The 26,950-nt window shown below is 41.7% G+C and overlaps 1 protein-coding gene and 1 pseudogene across 7 annotated transcripts in view; one reads left to right on the top strand and one right to left on the bottom strand.

Annotated features, from left to right (window-relative positions):
- Window positions 1-26,950, top strand: part of LOC311615834 (ubiquitin carboxyl-terminal hydrolase 9X-like) — a 206,135-nt gene that overhangs the window by 10,508 nt on the left and 168,677 nt on the right. For all 6 annotated transcript variants that reach the window (XM_084871268.1, XM_084871269.1, XM_084871265.1 and 3 more), the window contains one exon: window positions 20,396-20,652. In XM_084871268.1, the coding sequence (XP_084727394.1) occupies window positions 20,554-20,652 (99 nt within the window). In that variant the 5' untranslated portion in view covers window positions 20,396-20,553. The remainder of the gene's footprint in view (window positions 1-20,395; window positions 20,653-26,950) is intronic.
- On the bottom strand, window positions 12,595-13,223 carry LOC311615832 (MIF4G domain-containing protein-like; annotated as a pseudogene). Its single transcript has one exon. The product of its transcript is annotated as an MIF4G domain-containing protein-like (transcript).

Below are 26,950 nucleotides of genomic sequence, written 5' to 3'. Positions count from 1 at the left end.
TCTGTATAAAAAGTGGTGAAAAGTTATTCTGGGGAGAACGTAGAAGAGAAAAAACAGTCATCCAAACATTTTACTTATCTAATTCAATAGTATTATTAGAAATTTTTTCACTTTTTTAAATTTATTTTTTTAATATATATTTTATTGATTTTTTTTCAGAGAGAGAGAGAGAGTTAGAAACATCAATAAGAGAGAAACATTTATCAGCTGCCTCCTGCAGGCTCCCTACTGGGCATGTGCCCTCAACCAGGATACATGCCCTTGACTGGAATCAAACTTGGGACCCTCTAGTCCACAGGCCAAACTCTATCCACTGACTCAAACCAGTTAGGCAGAAAATTTTTCATTTTTGAAAATTAGATTAATATCTTGTATGTACATGTTTGTGTTTTACTCTTTCTTTTTTCACTATTTTGCCATTTAAAGAGGTTTCCATGATAGGATTTACCAGGCTTCATAATATACCGTCCTATCAATGTATTGTGACTTAGTTAATCTTTCCCTAAGTGACCTTATAGAATGTCAAAAATTTTTGTTATGAATATACTGTGATGGACATCTTTGTGCTGATGAATGTTTGAATATTGTGTTGAATCATTAATGAATCATTTTCATTAGTTATTGTTGTTAGGTTTGATCGGATTGAATCAATACCCTCTCCTTTAGGCCACTTCACAATGGACATGCCATATTCCACTTTCTAAGACCATATTCTACTTTCTAAGACCACTATCTCTCCTCTTGGGAATTTCCCAGAATCCCACCCTGCATAGAGAATTCTCTGCCTAGAAAAAGTTTCCCTGCATTTCTTTAGTAACTTCTGACTCACTGTCTTTGGGGTTGGCACTGTTTTGGGGCTCAGCTTATTTGGATTTCCAGATGAACAAATTCTGTATAATAAATACCTAATATGCCAAGTGTCTGGTTGACTGGTTGGCCATTTAATCAAAGCGTAATATGGTAATGATATGCTAAGGCCTCTCAACTACTCGATATGATGTGCACTGGCTACCAGGGGCAGACAGTTGACTTATCGACCAGTCACTATGACATGCACTGACCACCAAGGGGCAAGTACTCCGACCGATAGATTAGCTTGCTACTGGTATCTGGCTGATTGGGACTGAGCAAGAAGGGCTGGATATGTCCTGGAGCCCTTCTACATTCCCTCCCTGGCTGGCTGATCTGTATCTCTCCCTGGCCCTGATCATGCACTTATGGGGTCCCTCGGGTTGGCCAGTGTCCGCTCGAAATCTGGGACCCAATACTGCAGGCCAGTTAGACCCCACTAGTGTATGATTTCGTACACTGGGCCTCTAGTAAATTCATATATTTTTAAATTTAATAAATCTTTATTCAGATTATTACAATTGTTCCTCTTTCCCCCCCATAGTTCCCCTTCACCCAGTTCCCACCTTACCCTCTGCTCTTACTCCCCCCCCCCCCCCACCGTCCTCATCCATATGTGTACGATTTTTGTCCAGTCTCTTCCCACTCCTCTCACACCCATTTCTCCCCGAGAATTATCAGTCCAATCCTTTCCTGTGCCCCTGATTCTATTCACCAATTTATTCTGTTCATTAGATCCTCTATTCCCTTGATTTTTATATTCACTTGTTGATAGACATGCATTTGTTCATAATTTTTATCTTTATCTTTTTCTCTTCTTTAAACTGGCTGTGAGGATCAGCTGTGTCTACGCTGGGAGAACTTCTGTGCTGGAGACACTTATGAGACAAGACTTGCAAAAGCCTCTGTGCTCAGCTTGGATGGGGCAGACTCTCAGGGTGGAGCAGAAGGCATTTGTTTCCCATCAGCCCTGCACTTATAGGGCTGTGTCTCAGTGTCCCCTGGTAATCACTGAAAGCACCTCTGAGAGAAAGCTTCACTTGAGTTCTGCCCTCTGCCAGATAATCCAGTTTCTCCCCGAATGAGTATGGGTCCCCAGAGTCTTGTCCAGAGCTGGAGTTCAGTGCAGTTGTGAGCTTTTGTCTACCTCCACCTGAGAAAGTCAGCCACATACTCAGTTGACCGCCCTCTTCACATGCACCTCAAAATCTCTGCCTTCTGCAGTTCCTCTGCGTCTCAGTGTGCTTTTCTCTTTCAGTCCAGTTTCACCCCGTATGAGTCTGGGTCCCCAGAACTGGAGTTTATACAGTTGGGATCTTTTATCTCCCTCCTGCTTGAGAAATCCAGCCACACACTCAGTTGCTAATCCTATCCCAGTGCGTGTCTCTATACCTCTGCCTCTTGCAGCTCTTTTGAATCTCAGTGTGCTTTTCTCTTTCCTTCTAGTGGTAGAATTTCCACTCAGCCAACCTGTTGTTCTGGATGATTATGGTTTTGTTTTTTAGTTGTGGTTTTGAAATGGTTGTGCGAGATAGCAGTTTAGGAGTTTACCTATGCTGCCATCTTGGTTTCTCGTCTAAATTCATAATTCTTTACCTTTTTTGGCCTCGTGGGCTCTTCCTTCGGCAGAATTGTATATTTTAATTAGCAAGTAAGATTTCCTTGTGTTCTTAGCTTCTACTTAAGTTCTAAGAGTTTAGATTACATGTCATTTTTTATTCTGCCTGCAAGAGATTTTTATGGTTCTTATTTCTGTCAAATACTGTTTCTACTCCCTTCCACCCTCACTTCTTCTGTCCATACTGCTCAAAACTACCGTGTTTCCCCGAACATAAGACATCCTCCGAAAATAAGACCTACTTACAGGTTTCCTTCTGAGTGAAATATAAGGCATCCCCCAAAAATAAGGCCCCCCCTAGGCTGAACATGAGAGATTTGGTCCACTGATTCTGAAAGAAATGGAGTCACAAGAAATTCACCAGGAAATTCAGGAATTGGATTGTTATGATGATGTTCCAGAAGATGATGACATGATTGTCATTGAATAAATGAGTAAATTCTTGATATTATAGGATTCACAGTTTGTCTGGTTTGTATTGACAATTACCCTACTACCGTACCGAATACAGGTAATAAATTTCCTTTATTTTCATTTAACAATAAATGTGTACCGTATTCTTCTTCATGGAAAAATAAGACATCCCTGAAAATGAGACCTAGCGCATCTTTGGGAGCAAAAGTTAATATAAGACACTGTCTTATTTTTGGGGAAACAGGGTATCATCATAAATTTAATTTTAATATAATTTTCTAATACTTTGTTTTTGTCTTACAAATAATATACATAGCTGGGGGAAAATCTATTTGCCATTTACTTTGACTTCCAGGATTCTCCATACATACCCTATGCTTATAACTTAGCAACTTTATTCTGTTAGTTTCTGTTCGGGATATTTTTCTTTTCTTTATTAGTACCACTTTTCATCCTTAGTAAATGACTGTGGTTTAAAAGATGTTTACTTGTACTTAAAATGGCCTCAGGCTTTTTTTTTTTTTTTTTTTTTAATGAGTTTTTAAAAAAGCTATCTTTCTTTGTATTTTTCTGGCAGATAGTTACTGTGGAATAGTTTCTCTTGTCTTCTTGTTTCTGCAGAGGAGTGTCCTCTGGCTCTTTGTGTTCCAAATCTTTGACTTGATTCTTGCGATCTTCCATTCTGTTTCTAGGACTCTGTATAATATTTTTTATTTCAGACAATGTATTATTTATTTCTAGTTGATCCCTTTTCATATCCTCACAGGTCTCATTTATTTTATCGGCCTTTTCTAGGAAATTCTTGAAAAACCTTATAAGCATAGTTTTGAACTCTGTATCCAGTCACTTTTTGTCCTTCATTTCTTTCGTTTGTGATCTGTTTCCTTGTCTCCGCATTTTCACTGTTTCCCTGAGTTGGTAGAGTGGCTTTGTGTGTTAAGGTGTCCTATATGGTTCAGTGGGTCAGCCTTCCAGTTATCTGAGGTGGACACTCTTGGTGCTCCTCTTTGTGGGCTGTGTGTACAGCCTTGGTAGTTAAGTCTTAATTGTTGTTGGTATCACTGGGAGGAACTGACCTCCAGGCCAATTGGCTGTGAGGATCAGCTGTGTCTATGCCGGGAGACAGCCTTATTCAAAAGCCTCTGTGCTCAGTTTGGATGGGGTGGAGTTTCAGGGTGGAGCCTACAGCCTTGGCTTCCTGTCAGCCGCGCCCTATGAGGTTCCTGTGTCTCAGTGTTCCTCAGTGTGCTTTGGTACTCGCTGCAAGCACCTCTGAGAGAAAGATGCCCTCGAGTTTCGCCCACTACCAGTCTAGTCTCTCCCCCAGTGAGCCTGGAACTGAGGTTCAGTGCAGTTGGAAGTGGGGTTCAGTGCAGTCTGGAGCTTTTGTCTCCTTCCCACTAGGGCAATCCAGCGGGACAGTCAACAGTCCGTCCTCTGCACGCAACGTGTGCGACTCTGGGCTCTGTCTTTCGCTGCTCCCCTGAGTTTCCGTCTTACAGCTTAGAATCCCTGTGTATGAGCTTCGGTCCCCAGAGTCACCCAGAACTGGGGTTCGGTGCTGTCGGAACTGGGGCTCAGCACAGTCCGGAGCTTTTATCTCCTTCCCACTAGGGAACGCCAACCAGGCACTCGGCCGCCCCTCCTGTCCAGCTCTGTCCTCTCCCCACGTGCGCACAGTGTTTCCGTACCTTAGGCTTTTACAGCTCCTCTGATTTTCTTTCTGGTTTTCTCTTTCCTTCTAGTTGTAGAATTTCCAGTCAGTCAACTTTCCTGTAATTCTGGATGATGTCCACTTTATATTTTAGATGCATTTTTTGAAATTGTTGTGTGAGGCTGCAGTTAGGCGTTTACTTATGCCTCCATTTTGGTTTCCCATCTGGAACAGTTTCTTGCTTATTAAATTTTATCTGACCTTTTTTATGGAAATAATTATAGACAATGTTTTCCTACATAGTAATTCTATATAATAATGAGGTAGTATGAAAATTGACCCTCATACCCTCACAAGATGGCTGCCTATGACCAGGCCAGGAGGGGGGCTAGTGATGGACAACCAAATGACTGAATAAGCAGGCTGCATGGGGTGGCGACCAGACTGCCAGAGGGGTTAGTGAAGGATGACCAAATGACTGAACAGTAGGCTGTAATTAGTCTGGTGGAGGAGCCATGAGGGGAAACCAGGTCAGTAGGGGGCAGTTGATGGGTACCCCACCAGCAGAGGAACAGTTAGGGGCAACCAGGCCAGTAGAGGCGGGCAGTTAGGGGCAAACAGGCTGACAGGGACAGGAGTTAGGGGTGACCAGTTGGGGCAACCAGGCCTTCAGGGTTGGCAGTTAGGTTGACCAGGCCGGCAGAGTGGGGCAGTTGGGGGCAACCAGGATGATGGGGGGGGGCAGTAAGGGTGACCAGGCCATCAGGGGGACAGTTAGGGGTGACCAGACTGGCAGGGTGGGAGTTAGGGGTAGCCAAGCCAGCAGGGGACAGTTTGGGGCAACCAGACTGGAAGGGAGGGGTGGCAGTTAGGGGCGATCAGGTTGGCACACAGAGGCAGTGAGGGACAATTAGTCCAGTAGGGAGTTTTAGTTTGGGGCAACCAAGAAGGCAGGTAGGTGAGCAATTAGGAGCCAGCAGTCCAGGATTATGAGAGAGGTGTCCAACTGCTGGTTTAGACCCTATCCCTTGAGAGGATCCCAGATTGGAGACTGGTTTATTTTATTTTGCATAATGTCCTTGAAGTTAATCTTTATTGAAACATGTATCAATGTGATAGGACTCGGCCTATCTTTTTAAAAGCTGACTAATATTCCTAACTCCTGTCCCTGTCAGCCTGTTTGCCCCTAACTGCCCCCCTCTGACTAATAAGTACCATTCCATACTTATGGTACTTATTCAACTATAAATCAAAATTTAGTTTGCTTTTATCTCTTGGCTATTGGAAATAATGCTGCAATGAACAACAGTTGTGTAATGATCTCTTTGAGACCCTGCTTTGAATTATTAAAATATATACATTAAAAGTGAGATTGTCTAACATGGTAATTCTGTTTTTAATTATTTTTTTTTGAGAAACTATCATATTACTTTTCATAACAGTTGTGTATTTTACATTAGTACACCAACATTATTGCAAGAAAATTAAAGATATGTTTCTCCATATCTTCACTTACTTTTTGATGGTAGCCATCTTACTGGGTGTAAACTAATTTGTCATTGTCATTTTGATTTTCATTTTTCTAATGAATGATGTTGAATATGCTGTAATCAAGTTATTTGAATTTTTTGTTGTTGAGTTGTAGAAATTTTTATTTCTTCTGTATGTTTTTCTGCCTATTAACCCCTATTAGCTATATGATTTGTCGTTTTTTTGTTCACTTCTACAGGTTGTATTTCGCTCTGTTGATTGTGTTCTTTAATGCACAAAAGTTTTTGAAGTTGACATAGTCCAGTTTGTCTATTTATACTCCTATTGCCTGTGAATTTTCTGTTTTAACCAAGAAATCTTTGCCACATTTCAGGTCATCAGTTATTTCTTGTATGTTTTTTTCTAGGCATTTTAAAGTTCTGGGTTTTTTTGTTTTTTGTTTTTAATATGTTTTACTGATTTACAGAGAGGAGGGGAGAGGGATAGAGAATTAGAAACATCCATGAGAGAGAAACATCGATCAGCTGTCTCCTGCATACCCCCTATTGATGATGTGCCTGCAACCAACGTACATGCCCTTGACCGGAATCCAGCGTCCGCAGGCCAACGCTCTATCCACTGAGCCATGCCGGTTTCGGCTATAGTTCTGGGTTTTACACTTAAGCCTTAATCCATTTCCAGTTAATTTTTGAATGGGTTTAACTTTATTCTTTTCAACATCCCCTGCACAATTTGTTGGTAAGATTGTCCTTTTCCTAGTCTTGGTACTCTTCTTGGAGATCACTTCACCATATAATGGAGGATTTACTTCTGGAATTTTTGTTCTATTTCACTCGTTTCCTGTCTTCATTTACTTAGGAAAATGTTTTTATCATTTTTAAAGAGAGGGAAGGAGATGAAAAAAATCAATTGGTCACTTCTCGCATGGCCCTGACAGGGGATAGAGCCTGCAACCCCAGTATGTACCCTGACTTGGAATGAATTGGTGACCTCCTGGTGTATGGTTAATGCTCAAATCACTGAGCTACTCAGGCCAGGCAAAACTCTACTACTTTACTATAGGTTTGTAATATTTTAATCAGTAAGTTTGACAACTCCCACTTTATTCTTTTTTAAGATTGTTTGACTAGCCCTAACTAGTTTGGCTCAGTGGATAGAGTGTTGGCCTGCAGACTGAGGGGTCCCAATTTTTATTTTAGCCAAGAGTACATGCCCTGTTTATCCTCAATGTGGGATGTACAGGAGACAGCTGATTAATGATTCTCTCTCATCATTGATGTTTCTATCTCTCTTTCTCCTTTCTCTCTGAAATCAATAAATAAATATATTTAAAAAAAATGCCTGTTAGAATTATATAGTCCTAGGAATAAGAAAGCAAGCAAGAGCCCATTATGGTTTATTTTGTTGTTGTTTTTATTTATTTCAGAGAGAGGAAGGGACAGAGAGGGCGGGGGGGACATCTGTGTTGGGAGAGAATCAACTATCAGCTTCCTCTTGCATGCCCCCTGCAACTCAAGTATGTGCTCTCACCTGGAATTGGAACTGTGGTTTCCTGGTTCATAGGTCAATGCTCAGCCAACAAACCATATCCATTAGGGAATCTTAGGCTTTTAATTCATAGAACAGATAACACAAAATCAGTGTAAGCTTTAAAATATGGAGGGTCTTTTGTTTTTTAAGTCATTTTATTTAATTACATTTGATATATAATATTATATTTATTTCAGGTATATAATCTAGTCGCAGGGGTCTTCAAACTACGGCCCGCGGGCCACATGCAGCCCGCAGAGGAGTCTGATCCGGCCCGCCAGGTTTTTTGGGCAGTGAGCGCAGCCGAGGTGTTACAGTAGGAATTAGTAGTTCATATAGTCCGGCCCTCCAGCTCTCTGAGGGACTGTGATCTGGCCCCCACTTTAAAAAGTTTGAGGACCCCTGGAGTGGATTATAAAATTTACTAAGTGATCATTCCAAAAAATCTGATGCCTTTCTGACATAGTTATCCTATATCATAAAAGCCTAATATGCTATGTGTCTGTTTATCTAAGGCCAATCAACTGCTCACTGTGACGAGTACTGACCACCAGGGGCCAGATGCTCCACTTGATAGGTTGCTGGGCTCTGTCTAATTGGGACTGAGCAACATGGGCCAAACATGGCCTGAGCCCTCCTGTGGTCTTTCCCTCACTAGCCAACCTCATGCATCTCTCCCTGGCCCCTATTGTGGACTGGTCTGCGCCCCCTTGTAATCTGGGACCCCCTCAAGGGATGTCATAGAGTCGTTTTTGGCCAATCCCACAGCCAGGCTGAGGGACATCATTAGTGCACAAATTTGTGTACCAGGCCTCTAATCTTCTATATATATTTTATATATAAAAGCCTATTGACCAAACAGCTAAGTAACCAGAACAATTAGCTGACCAGTCGCTGTGATTTGCTCTGACCATCAGGAGGCAATTGTTCAAAGCAGGAGCCCTAGTAGTTAGTGTGCTCCCACAGTGGGAGTGCCACTCAGGTGATTGGGATGAATGGCTGTTCCTGCAGTGGGAACAGCCACTAGCAGGCCCAGGGTTAGGCCGAGTCTCTGCATCTATCAAATACCTGATACAATCCTGACCCTGCCCTGACCCCACTAACTGATGCAGGCCTTCTAAGGTGTGTTCTAGAAAGAGCATGAAGAGCTTGCATAGGCAGATGGCAAGAAAGGGATGTGACTATGGACAGCCCTGGGGAGGCTGTCCTAATGCCTGGGGATCCTGGAGTACGGTTGCCCTGAACATCTCTGATGGTGTCAGCAACCTGGCATCACACATCAAGAACATTCACTGTATGGCTTTAGGATGCAAAGCTCTCTGCCAGGTTCCCACAGGACAGAGAACATGCCTTTGCCCAAGACACTATCCTGAAATATCAGCTTAGAGTAATCCTCACTAAACAGCTTTTTGGAGGGCAAGTCCACAGCACTCAGCTCACCGGAACGAGCAGCATTCCTTTAGCGAGCCGATCTCTGCAGGCCATACCCCTACCAGTGCACAAATCTATGCAGTGGGCCTTTAGTTAAAATATAATTGATTTTTTTTCCCTGTGCTGAGTTCTGTATCCCTGTGACTGTACTATAACTGCTAATTTGAACTTTTAACTACTGAAAAGTCTCTGCTTTGATTCCCAGTCATACCAAGGTTGTGGTTTGGTTTTCAGTCTCAGTGTCAGGAGGCAACAAATTGATATTTTGCCCTCTCTTTCCCTCTCTCCCTCTCCCCCAACCACATACTTTTCATGCTCCTCCATGTTGTCTCAAAGGATAAGAGATTTTTTTTTAATTTATTTTTTACTGCTGTATAGTATTCAATGGTATATATGTACCACAGCTTTTTTTATCCACTCTACTGATGGGCACTTGGACTGTTTTCAGGTCTTAGCTATTGTAAATTGTGCTGTTATGTACATAGGGGTACACACATTCTTTCTGATGGGTGTTTTGGGCTTTTTAGGATATATTGCTAGAGGTGGGATCACTGGGTCAAATAGCAGTTCCATATTTAATTTTTTTAGGAAAATTCATAGTTATTCATACTGCCTGCACCAGTCTGCATCTTTAGCAGCAGTGTACTAAGGTTCTCTTTTCTCCACATCCTCCCCAGCATTTGTGTTGATGATGTATTCATGGTAACCATCTGTTCGGTTTGAGGTGATACCTCATTGCATTTCAATCTGTGTCACTCTGATGATCAGTGACTGAGCATTTTTTCATATGTCTCTTGGGCATTTCTTTGTCAGCTTTGGGGAAGTGTCTATATTGGTCTTTGCCCATTTTTTAATTGGATTGTTTATCTTTTGTTAAGCTACATGAGTTCCTTATATATTTTGGGTATTAATACTTTATCAGATGTATCATTGCCAAATATGTTCTCCACAGTGGGCTCCCTTTTTAATTTATTGGTTACTTTTGCTTTGCAGAAGCTTTTTATTTTTTTAATAAATTTTTATTGTTCATATTATTACAAGTGTTCCTTTCCCCCCACTTCCCACCCCACCCTCTGCCCTTTCCCCACTCCCCATTGTCCTCATCCATAGGTGCACAGTTTATGTTCAGTCTCTTCCCACATTCCCCTCTCCCCTTTTCCCCAAGAATCATCAGTTCACTCCCCTTCCATACCTCTGATTCTATTATATTCAACAGTTAATATTGTTCATCAGATTTTTTTTTTTAATTTCCTTGGTTTTTAGATTCACTTGTTGATAGTTACATATTTGTTGTTCATAATTTTTATCTTTATTTACTTTCTCTTCTGAAAGAACCCCCTTCAGCAATTCATATAATTCTGGTTTGGTGGTGATGAACTCCTTTAGCTTTTTTTTATTAGTGAAGCTCTTTATCTGACCTTCGATTCTGAGTGATAGCTTTGCTGGGTAGAATATTTTTGGCTGTAGGTTCTTGCTATTCATCACCTTGAATATTTCTTGCCATTCCCGTCTGGCCTGCATGGTTTCTGTTGAGAAATCAGCTGACAATCGTATAGGTGCTCCTTTATAGGTAACCACCTGCTTAGCTCTTGCTGCTTTTAATATTCTCTCTTTGTCCTTTGCTCTTGGAATCTTAATTATGATTTGTCTTGGTGTGGTCCTCTTTGGATTCCTCTTATTTGGAGTTCTGTGTGCTTCCTGGACTTGTAAGTCCAATTCTTTCCCCAGGTGGGGGAAGTTTTCTGTCACTATTTCTTTCAGTATGTTTTCGATATCTTGCTCTCTCTCATCTTCTGGGACCCCCATGATTCTGATGTTGGATCGTTAGAAGTTGTCCCAGAGGTTTCTTACATTATCTTCAATTTTCTGGATTCTCTTGCCTTCTAGCTTCTGCAGAGGAGTGTCTTCTGGCTCTTTATGTTCCAAATCTTTGACTTGATTCTTGCGATCTTCTATTCTGTTTTTAGGACTCTGTATAATATTTTTTATTTCAGACAATGTATTCTTTATTTCTTGTTGATCCCTTAGCATTTCTTGTTGATCCCTTTTCATATCCTCATAGGTCTCATTTATTTTATCGGCCTTTTCTAGGAGTCTCTTGAAAAACCCTATAAGTGTGGTTTTGAACTCTATATCCAGTCGCTTTTTGTCCTCCATTTCTTTCGTTTGTGATCTATTTGGTTTAGGCATTTTCGCAGGCAGCTTTTCTGTTGGGGCGGAGTTTCAGGGTGGAGCCTACAGCCTTGGCTTCCGTCAGCCCCGCCCTATGCGACTCCTGAGACTCAGGGTCCTTCAGTACTTGTTGCAAGCGCCTCTGAGAGAAAGGTGCCCTCGATTTTCGCCTGCTACCAAACAGTGTAAGCTCTCCCGCAATGGGTCCGAAACTGGGGTTCAGTTCAGTTGGAAGTGGAGTTGGAGGTGGCGTTCAGAGCAGTCTGGAGCCTGTCTCCTTCCCGCCAGGGCAGCCCTACGGCACAGCCGGCCGGCCCTTCTCTGCGCGCTGTGTGTGCGCCTCTGGGACCTCCTTTCGCCGCCTTACAGCCCAGCTCCCTCTGGATGAGCCTGGGTCCACGGGGTCTGGCCTAGAACGGGGGTTCAGAGCAGTTGGGGGCCCAGCACAGTCCGAGTGTTTATCTCCTTCCCGTTAGGGAACGCCAGCCAGGCACTCGGCCTCCCTCCTCTCCGGCTCCGTACTCTCTGCGCGCGCCGCGTATCTCCGTACCTTGGGCTTTTACAGCTCCTCCGCGCTTCCTTCTGGTTTTCTCCTTGCTTCTCGTTGTAGAATTTCCAGTCAGTTGACTTTCCTGTAGTTCTGGGTAATGTCCATTTTATATTTTAGTTGTATTTTATTGAAATTGTTGCGTGCGGCTGCGGCTAGGTGCCTACCCGAGCAGCCATCTTCAGAAGCTTTTTATTTTGATGTAATCCCATTTGTTTATATTTGCCTTAGTTTCCTTTGCCCAAGCGATGTATCCATAAACATATTGCTATGTGAAATGTTCCTTTCTATTGCTCTAGAATTTTTATTGTTTCACAATTTATATTTAATTCTATACATTTTGAGTTTATTTTGATGTATGGTGTAAGTTGATGGTCTAGTTTTACTTTTTCTTTTTTTTTGAAACAGAAAGGTTTCTTTGGAAACTAGAGGCCCGGGACACAAAATTTGTGCATGTGGTTGGTCCTCAGCCCTGCACCTTCTCTAATCCAGGATATCCCTCTCGCAACCGACGACCACTGGCTTCTAAAAGCTTGCCTGTCTGATTGTCCCCTAACTACCACCCTGTTGGCCTGGTCACCCCTAACTGTCCCTGCAGGCCTGGTTGTTAGGAGTTGCCCTTCTCTTCACTGGCCAGGTGTGAGGTATGATAGAGACTGATGAGATGGGGAAGAGAGACAGGTCTGTGTAGTGTTTTTCCAAATCCCTGGAGTAAGAGGAGGAGGAGGAGATACTAAGAACAGAACCACTGAATAAGTGGGAATCTCTCCAGAGCTGCTGAAAGGTTGGAAGTGAAAAAGTCTTTAGAGAGGCAAAGATTGTGCTGCCAGGTGGGAGGTGGGTAGAAGAAAGACCAGTGCTGATAGGTGGGAAGCCTGATCTGGAAGGCTAGTCAGAAATCATACTGTAGTAATATTTGTGGGCAGGTGAGATGGTCTTCCAGCTAACTGCCTGGCACTCAGTGATCTCCAGCAGCAGCAGGTAGGCTAAGGAACTGAGATCGGTGGAGTAGGAAGCCATCCCAGGACAAAAGCTCATCATTTGCTGCCTGTTCATCTCCAGCTGCTCCCCAACGTGGTGCAGCTGTAGCACCAGGCAGTGCACCTCGTCCTTGCTCAGACTGTCATAGATGGGGTTCCCAGAGTCATCATGGGCATGCTATACTAGTCACCCTTAAATAGTCAAAGATGTTGCAGGTAACAGTGATATAATAAACCTAGCCCTGCAGCAAACAGGTGCACAGTTGCTTCTAAGCCTGGTACTCCTGTTGCAGCTGGTTAAAAAATCATGCCAGAAGACACTCTGGCCTGCTTGCTTGCTCTCTGCCTGAATAATGGCATAGCACATGTGTCCTGATTCGTAGCTGAACATGTAGTCTTTCAGGGGATAGGCCACAGTGCCATTGGCCACAATCTCCAAGTTCATGGCACCTGGATTTTTGAGTGCTGCCTTCAGCAGCTGCTGGGTCTCTGTATCAGGAGACTGGATTTTAAATGCTCTCCACCAGGCTCCCCCATAAAACATCAGCTCTAAAAGCTCTTTACTGGGGCAGAATTAGTGATAGCATCTGCCTTGTTGGTACTGGCCAGGGAGCCTAGAGGCCATTTGGTTGGCATGGTGCAGCAACCACCTCTGGGCCACTGCTGTAGTTTCACTTTTTTTTTTTTTTTTTTTTTTTACATGAATCTGTTCAATTTTCCTAACACCATTTATTGAAGAGACTGTCTTGACTCAATTGTGTGCTCTAGCCTCCTTTGCCAAATATTAATTGAATGTAATGGCTTGGATCAATTTGTGGGATCTTTATTCTGTTCCATTGGTCAATTTTGGGGATCTCTATTCTCTCCTTGTGCCAGTGCCAAGCTGTTTTGATTACAGTGACTTTGTAGTATTGCTTGATACATGATATTGTGATTTCTCCAACTTTGTTCTTCCTTTATCAGGTTTGCTGCAGCTGCATGGGTTCTCTTTTAATTCCATATAAATTTCGGAATATTTGTTCTAGATCTGTGAAATATGCTGATGGTATTTTATTGGGATTGCATTGAATCTATAGATTGCCTTGGATAGTATGAACCTTTTATTTTTAAAAATATATTTTATTGATTTTTTTACAGAGAGGAAGGGAGAGGGATAATTAGAAACATTGATGAGAGAGAATCATCGATTAGCTGCCTCCTGCACACTCTCAACTGGGGATGTGGCCGCAACCAAGGTACATGCTCCTGACTGGAATCGAACCCGGGATCTTTCAGTCTACCCAGTGAGCCAAACCAGTTTCAGCTAGTGAACATTTTAATGATGTTGATTCTAACAGCCCATAAACATGTTATATTCTTCCATTTGTTTATATCATCTTCTATCTCTTTTTTTTTTAATGTCCTGTAGTTTCCCAAGTGCAGGTGTTTTGTTTCATTGGTTAAATTTATTTATAACTATCTTAATTCTTTTGATGCAATGGTAAATGGGATTGTTTGTTTAGTGTTTCTTTCTGAGAATTCTTTATTGGTATATATTAAAGCCATCTATTTTGTGGTGTTGATTTTGTATCCTGCTGTATTGCCAAATTCATTTAACTGTAGTAGTTTTTGTGTGTAGTTTAGGGTTTTCTATGTATAATATGTCATGTGCAGATAATGGGAATTTTATTACCTTCTTTTCAATTTGGATGTCTTATTTCTTCTTCTCTGAGTGCTGGCTAGGATTTCCAGTACTATCATATATAATAAAAAGCTAATATGCAAATTATCCCTTCATTTGGGAGTTTAACTGGGGATAGGGCTGGCTGGGGAACCACTCATGGACCCTCCCCCTGGACAGCCCCGCTCCTGGTTGTCTCCCGTACTCTGAAGGGGACAGGTTGCCCAGACTACACCCATGCACAAATTTGTGCACTAGTCCTCTAGTGTTGAATAGGATGGTAAAAGCAGACATCCTTGGAATGGGTTTAGATTTTGCCCAGTGAGAATCATGTTCGTTGTAGGTTTGTTATATATGGCCTTTATCATATTGAGATGTGCTTCTTCTATTCTCACCTTGTTGAGAGTTATTATCCAAACTAGGTGTTGAATTTTGTCGAATGCTTTTTCTGCATCTATTGATATGATCTTGTGATTTTTGTCTTCAATTTGTTTATGTGACATATAACCTTTATTGATTTCCAGATATTGTACCAGGCTTGCATCTCTGGAAGAAATACCATTTTATTGATTTTTTACAGAGAGGATGAGAGAGGGATAGAGAGTTAGAAACATGGATGAGAGAGAATCATCGATGAGCTGCCTCTTGCACACCCCCTACTGGGGATGTGTCCACAACCCAGGTACATGTCCTTGACCAGAATTGAACTCGGGACCTTTCAGTCCGCAGGCTGATGCTCTATCCACTGAGCCAAACCGGTTTCCGCATGTGTATGATATTTTTAATATATTTCTGGGTCCTATTCGCTAATATATTGTTGAGGATTTTAGCATCTGTGTTCATCAAGGATATTGGCCTGTACTTCTCTTTCTTTGTAGTGTCTTTATCTGGTTTTAGAATAGGATATAGTTGGCCTCATATATAGAGCTTGGGAAGTGTTCCTTTCTCTTAAATTTTTTGGAATAATTTTAGTATAGATGGTAATTCTGCTTTGAATGTTTGGTAAATCTTTGAGAAGCCTTCTCAACTTAGGCTTTTGTTTGCTGGGAGTTTTTATTATTACTTCTCTTATCAATTATTAATGGCATATTCAGTTTTTCTGTTTCCTTCTGATTCAGTTTTGGGAGATTGTAATTTTCTAGGAATTTGTCCATTTTATCCACATTGCCCTGTATTTTGGCATATAGTTCATAGTATTATCTTACAATCCTTTGTATTTCTGTGGTGTCGGTAATTACTTCTCCAAATTATTTTATTTTATTTTTAAAATTTTTAACATTAAATTATTATCTGTGTACATATACCATTCTCTTCCCCTCCCCTTCATCATGCCCTCCCTTCCCAGAGTTTTGTGTCCATTGGTTGTACTTATATGCATGTATAGAAGTCCTTCCATTGATCTCTTATCTTCACCAGATCTCCTCCCCTCCCCGCTGTAATTTGACAATCTGCTTGTTGCTTTACTGTCTCTCTCTCTCTCTCTCTCTCTTTTTTTAAAATATATTTTATTGATTTTGTACAGAGAGGAAGGGAGAGAGATAGTTAGAAACATCGATGAAAGAGAGTCATTGATCAGCTGCCTCTTGCACACCCCCTACTGGGGATATGCCTGCAACCAAGGTACATGCCCTTGACCGGAATCGAACCCGGACCCTTCAGTCCACAAGCCGACGCTCTATCCATTGAGCCAAACCGGTTTCGGCTGCTTTACTGTCTCTTTATCTATCTTTTGGTTTGTCAGTTTATAATGTTTTTTATTATCCATAAATGAGTGAGTGTTTATTATCCATAAATGTGGTGTTTTTCTTTCATTGATTGGCTTACGGTATTTGACTCAGCATGATATTCTCCAATTCCATCCAGGTTGCTGCAAATGATGAGAATTCCTTCTTCTTTATGGCAGCATAATATTCCATTGTGTAGATGTACCATAGTTTTTGAACCAGTCATCTGCTGATGGTTACCTAGGCTGTTTCCAAGTCCTAGGTATTGTAAATTGTGCTGTTATGAACATAGGGTGCATATATCCTTTCGATTGGTGTTTCTAGTTTCTTTGGATATATTCCTAGGAGTGGGATTACTGGGTCAAATTTTAATTTTAATTTCTCCATTTTAATTTCTGATTTTATTTATTTGAGTCCTCTCTCTTTGTTTTTATATATTTTTTAAAATTTATTTTTATTGATTTCAGAGAGGAAGGAAAAGGGATAGAGAGATAGAAACATCAATGGTGAGAGAGATTCATGGTTGGGCTGGACAGGATGCCTTGCTATGAAAGGAAGGGTGGGGGGGGGGGCGAAGGGATCTACAGAAACTGCACTCCAGCCTCAGCGAAGATGAAGATGGCAGACTCCCGGAGTCTGCAGTGAAGGTGCAGACTCTGGCCGGAGTTAAGGCCTGCTCCTGGTTGCTGGAGGAAAACCGGTGTTGGAAGCCAAGAGAAGGAAGGCCTATTGCACAATGGTTCTCTAGTACAGAAAATAAAAGTGAAGCAGAGCCGAAACCGGTTTGACTCAGTGGATAGAGCGCTGGCCTGCGGACTGAAGGGTCCCTGGTTCGATTCTGGGCATGTACCTTGGTTGCGGGCACATCCCCAGTAGGGGGTGTGCAAGAGGCAGCTGATCGATGATTCTCTCTCATCGATATTTCTAACTCTCTATCCCTCTCCCTTCCTCTCTGTAAAAAAAATCAGTAAAATATATATTTTTTTAAAGAGTGAAGCAGAGACAGTGTGATTTTCAGGGGGACTATTAGGAGATGTGTATATGTATATATGTGTACATCAGGAATTTTTCTTTTTTTTTTTTTTTCTTTTTTTTTTTTTTTAAATCAATCTTTATTGTTCATATTATTACAAAGGTTCCTCATTTCTTCCTCCCTCCACCAGGTTCCCACCCCACCCTCTGCCCCCTCCCCATCCCCCATTGTCCTCATCCATAGGTGCACAGTTTATGTTCAGTCTCTTCCTCCCTCCCTTTCCCCGATAGTAAATCCCTTTTCAGATAGTAAATCTGTTACTTAGCATTTTCTCATATCAATAATACCTCCACATGCCCAATGATACACTTCACACAGAAGACATTTTCAAATAGGTCAACCAGCCTCATCCAGGCCCCACCCAAGGCACTCACAGATCAACACCCCAGCGCTATACTAACTCAACACATCCAGATCTAAGCCTTCATCACTTGATTCAGCAGACCCTCAAGTTCCCGCAAAAGTTTCCAGCCATGTCTGAGAGGCAGCCGTGGGCAGGTACAGGCGAGGAGCAAGCTGTTTCGGGCCTGGCTGCTCCGGGCCTGGCCTCTGTTGCTCTGGTTCGTTCCACAACCAGCTGCTCCGGGTCTGGTCACTGCCTACATCAGGAATTTTTAAAAAAGTACTTAGTATTAATCGTATTTTTTTTATTTTATATTTTATTGATTTTTAAAAAAATCAATCTTTATTGTTCATATTATTACAAAGATTCCTCATTTCTTCCTCCCTCCAACAGGTTCCCACCCCACCCTCTGCCCCCTCCCCATCCCCCATTGTCCTCATCCATAGGTGCACAGTTTATGTTCAGTCTCTTCCTCCCTCCTTTTCCCCGATAGTAAATCCCTTTTCAGATAGTAAATCAGTTACTTAGCATTTTCTCATATCAATAATACCTCCACATGCCCAATGATACACTTCACACAAAAGACATTTCCAAATTGGTCAACCAGCCTCATCCAGACCCCACCTAAGGCACTCACAGATCAACACCCCAGCGCTATACTAACTCAACACATCCAGATCTAAGCCTTCATCACTTGATTCAGCAGACCCTCAAATTCCCGCAAAAGTTTCCAGCCATGTCTGAGAGGCAGCCTTGTGGTGGTGGCAGGTGAGGAGCGAGCTGTTCTGGGCCTGGCTGCTCCGGGCCTGGCCTCTGTTGCTCTGGTTCGTTCCACAACCAGCTGCTCCGGGTCTGGTCCTGCCGCTCCCAACATAGTTGCTCTGGACTTGGCTGCTGCTGCTCCGGGCCTGGCCGCACCCGACCCGGCTGCTCCGGGTCTGGCCGCTCCCAGCCTGGCAACCGCTGCTCCGGGCCTGGCCACACCAGACCTGGCTGCTCCGGGCCTGGCTGCTCCCAGCCTGGCAGCTGCTGCCCTGGGCCCGGCCTCTCTGAGCCTGGCCGCTCCCGGCCTGGATGCTCCGGGCTTGGCTACTGCTGTTCTGGGCTTGGCTGCTCCCAACCTGGCTGCTCTGGGCCCTGCTTCTCCAGGCCTGGCCACTCTGGGTCTGGGTGTTCCTGGACTGGTCACCCTCGGCTTGGCTGCCTCCGCCTCAGGCCTGGCTGCCACTGGCCCAGGTCTGGCTGCTCCAGTGCTGGCTGTTGATGCTGCTGCTCTGGGGCCTGGCCATTGCTGCTCCGGGCCTGGCTGCCACTGCCTTGTGCCTGGCCACTCTAGGCCTGGCCGCCGCTGTTCCAACATTCTGTCCCTTTTTTTTTTTTTTTTTAAAAAACGCATTTATGTTGCAATGTTGGCTGGTGAGTTGAGTTCTGACTTAGTCTTTGATTTTTCAAGATCTTCTTTGTATTCTTTCTTAAGTAATTTTACTATCTTTTGCTCTCACTTGATTTCTTCACATTGAGAACTTCTTTGGTTTTTTCCTCCTTGTCCTGGAAGCTCAGCAGGTTGGCCTGTGGCACCTCTTTGTTCTCCGCGGGCTCCTGCACTGCTTCAGCCTGTTGCCGGGGTCGGCACCGCAGCCCAGAAAGCAGCCCCCGGCCTCGGCTCCATTGCCCGCGCTCAGTGGTCGAAGGCCCAGGAGCACCCCCCCCCCCACCCCCCCGGGGGCCCCGTTGCCCGGCTCCTTGCTGGTGCCCGCTGTCTGGTGTCCGGCAGGGGCTCCTGCTCCTCGTCGCATTCCTCCAGTCTGGAGCTTTTTTCTCCTTCCCGCTAGGGGAGTCTAGCATCAGAGTCAACAGACTGTCCTCTGCGCGCAGTGTGCGCGACTGGGGGCTCCGCTTTTCGCCGTTCCCCTGGGATTCCGCCTCACAGCCCCGTCTCCCCCTGCCTGAGCCTGGGTCCCCAGGGTCTGGTCCAGGACTGGGGTTCAGAGCAGTCGAAACTGGGGCCCAACACGGCCGGGGCTCCTGTTCCCCCCCTCCAGGGCAATCCCGCATCAGAGTCAACATTCCCTTGCAAGCAATGTGCGGGACTCCGGGGCTCGGCCTTTTGGCGCTCTCCCAGGACTCCACCTCACAGCTCCATCTCCCTCTGCTTAAGCCTGGGTCCCCAGGGATTGGCCTAGAACTGGGGTTCAGAGCAGTCTGGACTGGGGCTCAGTGCCGCCGGAGGCTTTGTTTCTTCCGGCTAGGGTAATCCAGCATCAGAGTCAACATTCAGTCCTCTGCGCCCAATGTGCGCGACTCTGGGGGCCCTGCTTTTCGCTGCTCGCCTGGGATTCCGCCCGAGCAGCCACCTTGGATCCTCCACTGGGATTGTGGTATTTTATTGATTTTTTTGACAGAGAGGAAAGGAGAGGGATAGAGAGTTAGAAACATCGATGAGAGAGAATTATCGATCAGCTGCCTCTTGCACACCCCCTACTGGGGATGTGCCCGCAACCCAGGTACATGCCCTTGACCGGAATCGAACCAGGGACCCTTCAGTCCGCAGGCCAGCTTTCTATCCACTGAGCCAAACCGGTTTTGGCTTAATCGTATTCTTAAAACAGAGTTTTTCTCTGAATTTCATTTTTGATTTTACTTATAAAAAGAAATCTTTATCCTACTTTTGAGTATTTATTTATATTTTCACAGTGTATTTTAGGCTGCATTTGATAGTCATATTATATATTCTGAGTAAATAATGAGTACTAAGAACCTTAAATTTCCTCTTAAGTTAGAAATAGTATCAAGACTGTACTTTTATGTTTTATTATAACAGTTGGTACAACATGAATTTAAATTGAGTTTATAGCATATAAATTCTGGTGCTATTACCATACATATATTTGGAATGCCTCATTTATATTTTATATTTAAAAATGCATATCTTATTTTTTTTACTTTTAGGTTATGAAATGGTCTTTGCAAGATGGTCTGCCCTTGAGTTGGAGATTTTTAAGGCTGACATATGCTGGTATTTTGTCTTCTATAAGTGGACTATAATTTCTTCTTTTACAACAACCACATAAACAGATCAAGTAGCAAAGATCTGTTTTGTGTCCAGTATGACAGCCACAAAACATTGTGGCTCTCCAATAGGAGGGGATGACAGCCAGGGCCATACTCCTGATGGACAGTCTCAGCCTTCTTTCCAGCAGAATCAGGTAGGATATTAAGGCTTTATTATTTTGGGTGCTAAACAGTATCACACACCCTTAATAATTTGTAAAGTTATCATAAATGCTATTGCTATTATAAATTACACTTAATAGTTATTGAAACTCTTTGCAACTTGAAACCTATTGTACATGCTTGAGAGTGTACTTCTGTTTTGTTTTGTTTTTTGTATGTAAGACCTTGTGTTTGAATTTGAGGGCAAAAAAACATAGCAGTCATTGTACCCTTTACTTATGATTCTGACTAAATAATATAATCATTAAGCATTAGTTTCTTGTATCATGGAAATGAAGATATATTAAATAATATATGTAAAGGACTTTACATAGATTTTAGTGTCAATGTTTTATGCATGCCAGTGTGGAAATCTTTTTCTTTTCTTTTGGAAATATTTGTATATGATAAGTGGGAAATAATTGTAAAAGGCTTAATGTTAGTCCTCCTTTATTTCTGATTTTGTTATTTTTACTTTTTCGAGGTCAGTTTTTTGGAGGTTTAATCAATTTTATTACATTTTGCAAAGTAGTCTGTTTTGTATTTTCATTTGTATATGTTACTTTTAATCTTTATTCACTCCTTTGGGTTTGGTTTGTTATTTTCTGATTTGATATGGAAATTTAGATAATTAATTGTATAGCTTTTTGTTTTTGTATTTTTTAAATACTGTAAATCTTGCCAAGTTACATCCCATGACTTTTTTTTTTTTAATATATTTTATTGATTTTTTTACAGAGAGGAAGGGAGAGAGATAGAGAGCTAGAAACGTCTATGAGAGTTTGCCATTTGCCTCTTGCACACCCTCTACTGGGGATGTGCTGCAACCTATGGAACATGCCCTTGAACGGAATTGAACCTGGGACCTTTCAGTCTGCAGACCGATGCTCTATCCAGTGGCCCAAACCGGTTTCGGCACATCCCATGACTTTTGATGTGTTTTCTGTCTCCTGTCATTTAGTTAACGTCTTTCAAAGTTTGTGCTGTCATTCTTCTTTGATATTAATTTTTTTTTTTTTTTTAATTTATTTTATTGATTTTGTACAGAGAGGAAGGGAGAGATAGAGAGTTAGAAACATCGATGAGAGAGAGTCATCGATCAGCTGCCTCTTGCACACCCCCTACTGGGGATATGCCCGCAACCAAGATACATGCCCTTGACCGGAATCGAACCCGGGACCCTTCAGTCCCCAAGCCGACGCTCTATCCATTGAGTCAAACCGGTCCCGGCAGATATTAATTTTTTTTTTTTTTTCTACAAATTATAACGTGCTTCATTTTTAAGCAATTGGAAGATTTTCTACTCAAATTCTTTGTGGACAAAGATTTTTTTTTTTTAATGATGTTATTACTTGGGAATTTATTGAGGCATTGCCCAGCATATTTTAATTTATTAAGTACTTGAAGAAAAATTATATGTTACTAGAGGCCTGATGCATGAATTTGTGTACAGGTGTGGTCCAGCCATTTGCCCCCGATCGTCCCTTAGTTGAAGTCCAGGTCAAGAGGACAATTTGCATATTATCCTTTTGTTATATGGGACCATAGGCCTGATGCACAAAATTCGTGCAAGAGTAGGCCTTCCTTCCCCCGGCTACCAGCACCAGCTTCCCTTTGGCACCTGGGAACTGGACTTTCCTCTATCCACTGGAACTCAGGCTTCCTTTCGTTTACCAGCAGGCACCCAGGATCTGGGCTTCCCTCTGGCCACCAGGACTTGGGCTTCTCTCACAGCCTGGCTTCATCTGGAAGGATGTTTGGTCTAATTAGCATATTTGCTTTTATGGTTATAGATAATGTTGCATTTATTATACATGTCAGTTATTTGAGTTATTTGCAATTTGCTTATTATACTTTCCATATGTCCCAAGTTGCCTTGTTTTGTTTTGTTTTAAATCAGCTGGTTTTGCCTTGCCAGTTTTGCTCAGTGGATAGTGAATCTGTCTGTAATCTTAAGGGTTCCGGGTTCAATTCCAGTCAAGGGCACTTGCCCGAGTTGTGGCTTAGTCTTTGTAGGGGGCTTGCAGGAGGCAGCTGATCAGTGATTCTCTCTGATAATTCATGTTTCTATCTCTCTACCTCTCCCTTCTTCCTTGAAATCATTAAAAATATATCCTATATAATAAAAGGCTGTTATGCAAATAATCCAAATGGCAGAATGACCATTTGCTGTCATGCACTGATTACCAGGGGGCAGATGCTCAACACAGGAGCTGCCCTCCCCGCTCCCCCAGGTGGTCAGTAAACTTTCACCAGGGGAGGGCGGCTCAGCCAGAAGCCCTAAGCCAGTCTTAGGGCTGTTGAGTGTAGTGGTGGTGGCTGGAGCCTCTCCTGCTTTCATGGCAGCACTAATGATGTTTGACTGCTGTCTTAGGCCCCCTCTAGCAGTCAGACATTCCCCGAAGGCTCCCTGACTGCCCGCGCTTGCCCGAGTTCCTCCTCCCTACCCCCTTATCCTTGTACCCCTGATTGCTGAATTTCATGCACTGGACCTCTAGTTTTAAACGAAGTAAATAAATAAGTAAATAAATCAGGTGTTTTATTACAAGTGAAAACATTGGTTAATCATTACCTGGAATTGTGGACTTACCCAATAAACTGTTTTAGTAATTCTCGCTAGATATATTTTTAACTTATAAGATGCATACAAATTGAAAATATTGTTTTATTTATTCTTTGTGTGATTGGACTATTAACTAAATAGAGATCTCTTTAATCTTCAGTTATTCTTGTTACCTTAAGATGTCACATATAGCTGAAACCGGTTTGGCTCAGTGGATAGAGAGCTGGACTGAAGGGTCCTGGGTTCAATTCCAGTCAAGGGCATGTACCTTGGTTGTGGGTACATCCCCAGTAGGGGGCGGGCAAGAGGCAGCTGATCGATGACTCTCGCATCGATGTTTCTAACTCTCTATCTCTCTCTCTTCTTCTCTGTAAAAAAAATAAAAATAAAAATATATATATTATAAAAAAAAGATGTTACATATATTGTTGATCATAAGCTTACTTTATAGTTCTATAAAGAAGTTTATAGTTGTAATGCAAATAAATAACATATGAATAAATTGTGTCTTGTATACTGACAATTGTAAATCTACCTCTGTGTATTCTTGAGTTAGTATAACTCTAGTATATTTTAGGTGAGGAAGGAGGGTTATTGTTATGAGGTAGGTCTTTTTCTATCCTTATATATATATTTTTTATATATATATTTTATTGTTATTTTACAGAAAGGAAGGGAGAGAGATAGAGAGCTAGAAACGTCGATGAGAGAGAAACATCGACCAGCTGCCTCTTGCACACCCCCTACTGGGGATGTCCCTGTGTACATGCCCCTGACCGGAATCGAACCTGGGACCTTTCAGTCTGAAGACCGACGCTCTACCACTGAGCCAAACCGGTTTCTGCCTATCCTTATTTTTAAAGCACTTAATATTTATGTTGTCTTTTATAAATTACCCTAAATCCAATGATTTTAAATTGTTCTCTTGTTTTATTTTTTAAAATGATTTTTTTTTTTCCTTAGAACAAGTGAGAGGGACAGAAAGATAGAAATATTGATGAGAGAAACATCAATCGTCTGCCTCCGGCATGCAACCTGGACATAAGCTCTGACTCAAAATCCAACCGGTGACCTCCATGAGTCACAAAGCTATGCAATCCAGTCCTTTTTTCATTTTTCATAGGCTTTTTAGTTTTTAGGTTCACAATAGAGTTGAGCAGAAAGTACAGAGTTATCATTTATCCTCCTCCACTAGAGTGTAAATTAAATCAGTGAAAGAAATTACATTGGCCATAATTATCACACAAGCTGTAGTTTATATTACACATCATTTTGTTTCTTTACTAGGTTTTATAGTTTTGCTTTTTCCAGAAAATAATATATTTGGAATCAGAAAGTAGCATTTTCAGATTGGCTTTTTTTCAGTTAATCTTATGCACTTAAAGCTTTTCTCTGTTTTCATAGCTTGATATCTTTCTTTAAAAAGTTTTTTTTTTTTCTTTATATGTTTTAAAAATATTTTGGTTCATTGTTGCTTCCAAGTTTTGGTATTTTGAATGAAGTTGATATAAACATCTATCCATACTCAGGTTTTTTGAGAACATAGTTTTCAGTTATTTAAATAAACTCTTCTGTGTGTGTTTACTGGATTAAAGTTTGTTTAGTTTTTTAAGAAACTGCCAAACTTTTATGATCAAGGTATCTCCCCTGCCAGGTAAATATGGTCACTGTACCATTTTAGTTTCCCACGAACAATGAATCAGAATTCCTGTTGCTGCACATCTTGTCCTACATTTGGTATGTAAGGGTTTTAGATTTTGGCCATTCTAACAGATATGTGTGAAATCTCATTGTGTTTTTCATTTTGCAGTTTTCTGATGACATGTTGAACAACTTTTCGTATACTCACTTGCCATCTGTATATCCTCTTTATAAAGTGTCTGTATAGGAATTTTGTTCATTTTTAAGAAATATACTTTTATTGACTTTTTACAGAGAGGAAGGGAGAGGGATAGAAAATTAGAAACATCCATCAGCTGCCTCCTGCACACCTCCACTGGGGATGTGCCTGCTACCAAGGTACATGCTCTTGAGCGGAATCGAACCTGAGACCCTTTAGTCCACAGTTTGATGTTCTACCCACTGAGCCAAACTGGTTTTGGCTACTTTTTAGTGAAGATGTTTTGTTCTCCCATGTTGTGGGCTTTCTTGTTGTTTTATTGATGGTTTCCTATGTTGTGCAAAGTTTTTTTATTTTGATGTAGTTCTATTTGTTTATTTTCTCTTTAGTTTCTATTGCCCTAGGAGCAGTATCAGTGAAGTTCTTTTGGCCTCTGTCAGAGATTTTCCTTCCTATAGATTTCTCTAAGATTTTTATGGTTTCCCTTCTTATGTTTAAGACTTTGATCCATTTTGAGTTTATTTTTGTGTATGGTGTAAGTTGGTGATCTAGTTTCATTTTTTTTTTGCACGTATTCAATTTTCACAACACCATTTATTGAAGAGACTGTCTTGACTCCATTGTATGTATGTTCAATGCCTCCTTTATAAAATATTAATTTAGCATAGCAATTTGAATCGATTTCTGGGTTCTCTATTCTATTTCGTTGATCTATATGTCTGTTCTTGTGCCAGTACCAGGCAGTTTTGAGAACAGTGACTTTGTAATATAGCTTGATATCTGGTATTAAGATCTGGCATTAAGATCCCTCCTACTTTGTTTTTCTTTCTCAGGATTGCTGTAGCTATTTGGGGTATTTTTTTTATTCCAGATGAATTTTTGGAAAGTTTGTTTTAGGTCTGTGAAATATGCTGTTGGTATTTTAATAGGAAGTGCATTGAAATTAGATTGCTTTGAGTAGTATGGACATTTTGATGATGTTGGTTTTGCCAGTCCATGACCATAGTATGTTCTTCCATCTATTTATGTCTTCCTCTGTCTCTTTTTTCAGTGTTGTGTAGTTTTTGGCGTATAGGTCTTTTACCTCCTTAGTTAAGTTTATTCCTAGGTATCTTAATTTTTTTGGTGTGATGGTAAATGTGATTGCTTTTATAGTCTCTATTTATGTAAGTCATATTGGTGTATAGAAATTCCATAGATTTCTTGGCATTTTGTATCCTGCTACTCTGCCAAATTCATTTATTAAGTCTAATAAGTTTTTGATGGAGTCTTTAGGGTTTATGTACTACAGTCTATGTATTATGTCACCTGCAAACAAGGACAGTTTTACTTCTTCTTTTCCAATTTGGATGCCTTTTATTTCTTCTTGTCTGATTGTTTTGGCTAGTACTTCTAGCACTATATGGAACAGAAGTGGTGAGAGTGGGCATCCCTGTCTTGTTCCTGTTCTTAGAGGAAATGGTTTTAGTGTTTGCCCATTGAGTATGATGTTGGCAGTGGGTTTGTCATATATGGCTTTTATTATGTTGAGGAATGATGCTTCTATCCCTACCTTGCTAAGAGTTTTATCAAGAAAGGGTATTGGTGCCCAAACTAGTTTGGCTCAGTGGATAGAGCGTAGGCCTGTGGACTGAAAGGTCCCGGGCTCAGTTCTGGTCAAGGGCATGTGCATAGGTTGCAGGCACATCCCCAGTAGGGGTTGTGCAAGAGGCATCTGAAAGACTATTTTTTCTCTATTGTTTTGACTTTGCTCCTTTTCAAAGATAAGTTGACTTTGTTTTCATGGGTTTATTTCTAAGTATTTCTCTATTCTTTGAATTTTAACCTACATTCACCTTTTTTCTAATTTTTAAACAAGCTTAAGTTAATTAACGTTAAGTTGGATTTT

The sequence above is a fragment of the Pipistrellus hanaki genome (assembly GCF_964339955.1).
Source record: "Pipistrellus hanaki genome assembly, chromosome: Y".
NCBI lineage: Eukaryota > Metazoa > Chordata > Mammalia > Chiroptera > Vespertilionidae > Pipistrellus > Pipistrellus hanaki.
This window is presented reverse-complemented; position numbering and strand designations above follow the sequence as displayed.